At 44.8% G+C, this 2,715-nt stretch overlaps 1 protein-coding gene across 1 annotated transcript; it reads right to left on the minus strand.

Annotated features, from left to right (window-relative positions):
- Positions 1–577: 577 nt before the first annotated feature.
- Positions 578–1,357, minus strand: LOC113305782. The gene has a single exon (XM_026554785.1). It carries the CDS (start codon positions 1,355–1,357, stop codon positions 578–580), a length of 780 nt encoding a protein of 259 aa, XP_026410570.1.
- Positions 1,358–2,715: the final 1,358 nt, after the last annotated feature.

Raw genomic sequence — 2,715 nt, forward strand, 5'->3', positions numbered from 1 at the left:
TCTTGGCATTGTCCATGGAAATACCTTTGGTTTTTCTCCCTCGTCTTCATATTCTGGGAGTGCGATAACCATCGTGACCACTAGTGGATCGTTGTTGTTAATTCCGCCTTCGGGTGCCTCTAGGGCTGAGAAGCTGATGGATTGTTTCATCCACTCCTGCATGGGAAGTTCTTTTGCCACATTGAAAACTTCGTCACCTTTGAAGTTTCGTTTATGAATTCTTCCTACGATATTTCCTTCAGGTGTGGGGGATATGATGGCCGAGTGCGATATCGTATTGCACCCTAAGTACTGAGCCTCACGGGGGATTTCCACACAATGCACGGGTGCCCCCATGGCTGGTTAGGTCGCTGGTTGCGCGATGTACTCCTGGAGCTTCCCTCCGTCTATCATATCTTGCACCATCCTTTTCAGATCTCTGCACGAGTCTGTCGTGTGGCTATGGAACTGATGGAACTCACAAAAATCAGTTTTGTTTTTAGACCTCTCGGGCTTCTGTCCTTTGTTCCATGGATAAGTAATTTTGTATTTTCCGTCGACCTTCTTGAAGATCTCAACTGGGTCTACAAACTTTTCTTTATTTTGCTGGGCCTTGATCTTGCCCTTTCCATCCTCCACTTTGATGTTTATCGAATTGAGTGGACCCGTTGTTGGGTCGCCCTGCTCCTTGGGCTGGCGTCTGAGGATTCTGCGGTTCTACCACATTGGCCCCTCTATTGGTTCCCTTGACTAGTTTGTCAAAGGTTCCGTATTGGAGTTCCTCAAGGGCTACGTAGTCCTCCTGAATTTCTCTCAGTTTTCCTAGGCATGGTGGCATGGTTTCATACATGCGGACAAATATTGGGTATGTCTTTCTCAGACTGTTTTTGAAGCCCGAGATCGCGTAGGCCTCTGGGACTTTTCCGATCTCGACACATAATTTTCTCCAGCGATTTACCAGAGAGCTGAGTGACTCATTTGGTCCCCGAGCTAACTGGAACAGCATGTCGATCTCCGGTTTGACTCTGCTGTTATGAATGTATGTTTCTAAGAACAGCTCAGATAGGTGAGCAAACGACTTAACCGATCGTTTTGGAAAAAATTTGAACCACATTAGGGCATTGTCTTTTAGACTCGCTGGGAAGAACCTACACATCACCACATCGTAATGACCCCACTGGTTTAGCGTCATGCGGTAAGTTCTGAGGTTCTCGATTGCATCCCCAATCCCAGTAAATGGGGTTGTGAACGTCGGGAGCGAACACTTCCTTGGAAATGGTTGCGTTAGTAAATTTCTAGACAAGGGGGATAGTCCATCCTCCTGCATTACTTCTGCCAACTTTTTGCCTTCTTGTCTCCCTGTGGCCTCTCTGCACATCGCTTCGAGTTGACATAGTCGGACTTGTAATTTATCGTCTATGTGCCTCGTTTCGGCTTTCTTTTTTCTCTCTTGCGCTCTCTCGGGTGAGAAAGAAATTTCTTGACGGTGATATTTGGGTCGCCCTGAATCTCCATATGATTGTTCGTCATACGATACAATCTTAGAGCGGGTTGACTTTGAAGTCTCTCCTCGCTTGGGGTTGGTGGCTGCGAGGTTCTCGGCCTTGTAGTCAATTTTAACTTCTTTTCCTATATTCTTCTCTCGTCTATGTTTAGGATCGACATCGGACTATCCTTCAGACGAGCAGTCCTCCTGGTTTGGAATACCTCGGCTCCCCTTGGGAAAGCGATCCATTGTTTCCTCGTTTGATGTGTCAGGGATATCGACTCTCTCGTCATCTTGTAAGTTTTCGAAAGGATTCTCCTCCTCGGGGGCCTCCTCTATGGTAGAGAGCGGTGCTCTCTTTTTTCCCCTTCGTTTCAGCTTGCGGTTTTTCCGCTCGAGCCTCCTGTTACGTATTTCTAGTTTTTTCATTCTCTCATCATGCGCATCTTGTGCTTTCATGATGGTTGCGATGGTCGCAACGGTATTACCATGGTTAGAAGGATCGTCCTTCTTCGTCTCATAGTTCATTGTTTACCTGGAAAACCGTTAAACCCTCCTGGTTGAGTTAGATGGATATCGTCTTGTCCTTCGAATGGGTTTCCCTCTTTGTCAGAGCTGGAGTTATTTGCTAACCCCTTCCGATATTGATTATCCGGTTGTCCCTCTCCTGGGAGTGCACCGTTGTGCATCGTCTTGCCTAGATCCATTTCGTCTAGTCCTTCTTGGTGGATTCCACCAGTTTCGCCTCGGCTTGCATGAGTAGATCGTCTCGTCACCATTTCCTTACATGAGATATATGCAATAATACTTAATTTGTCTCTTCTTTCAGAAAAGTGGGACCCTAGATTTGCAGGTCACGTGCAATTACTGTCGTAGTTCAGGCTGGATAATTTAGTACAGGAAGACTTTACATTAAATTTTGGAGACATGCGAAGATGTCAAAACATTCCCTATTTGCATAAAGTTTTAATGAAGGAAGAAAGGTGTTTTTTTTGTCTGTCTTTCCGAGAAAAATACCTCCTCCTACACATCATACCTTTGCTGGGAAAAAATCATGACAATTGAGCATATCTTCCCATTTTACGAAATCTTTCTCATCATCTTTAAACCTTTGAGTTTGATGAATGATTATGTACTCATTAACCCTTCCCCTTAATTTAGAGTTAGATTTCTAGGAAGAAGATTGTGGGTTATCTTGAGTTTCTTAGAAGATGAAGAACATCATGAAAATCTTGCCTTTTTTTCAACTT

The sequence above is a fragment of the Papaver somniferum genome, chromosome 8, assembly GCF_003573695.1.
Source record: "Papaver somniferum cultivar HN1 chromosome 8, ASM357369v1, whole genome shotgun sequence".
Lineage (NCBI taxonomy): Eukaryota > Viridiplantae > Streptophyta > Magnoliopsida > Ranunculales > Papaveraceae > Papaver > Papaver somniferum.

Coding starts and splice junctions, on each gene's coding strand:
- LOC113305782 (XM_026554785.1), bottom strand. CDS start 1,357: ATGTGCAGAGAGGCCACAGGGAGACAAGAAGGCAAAAAGTTGGCAGAA.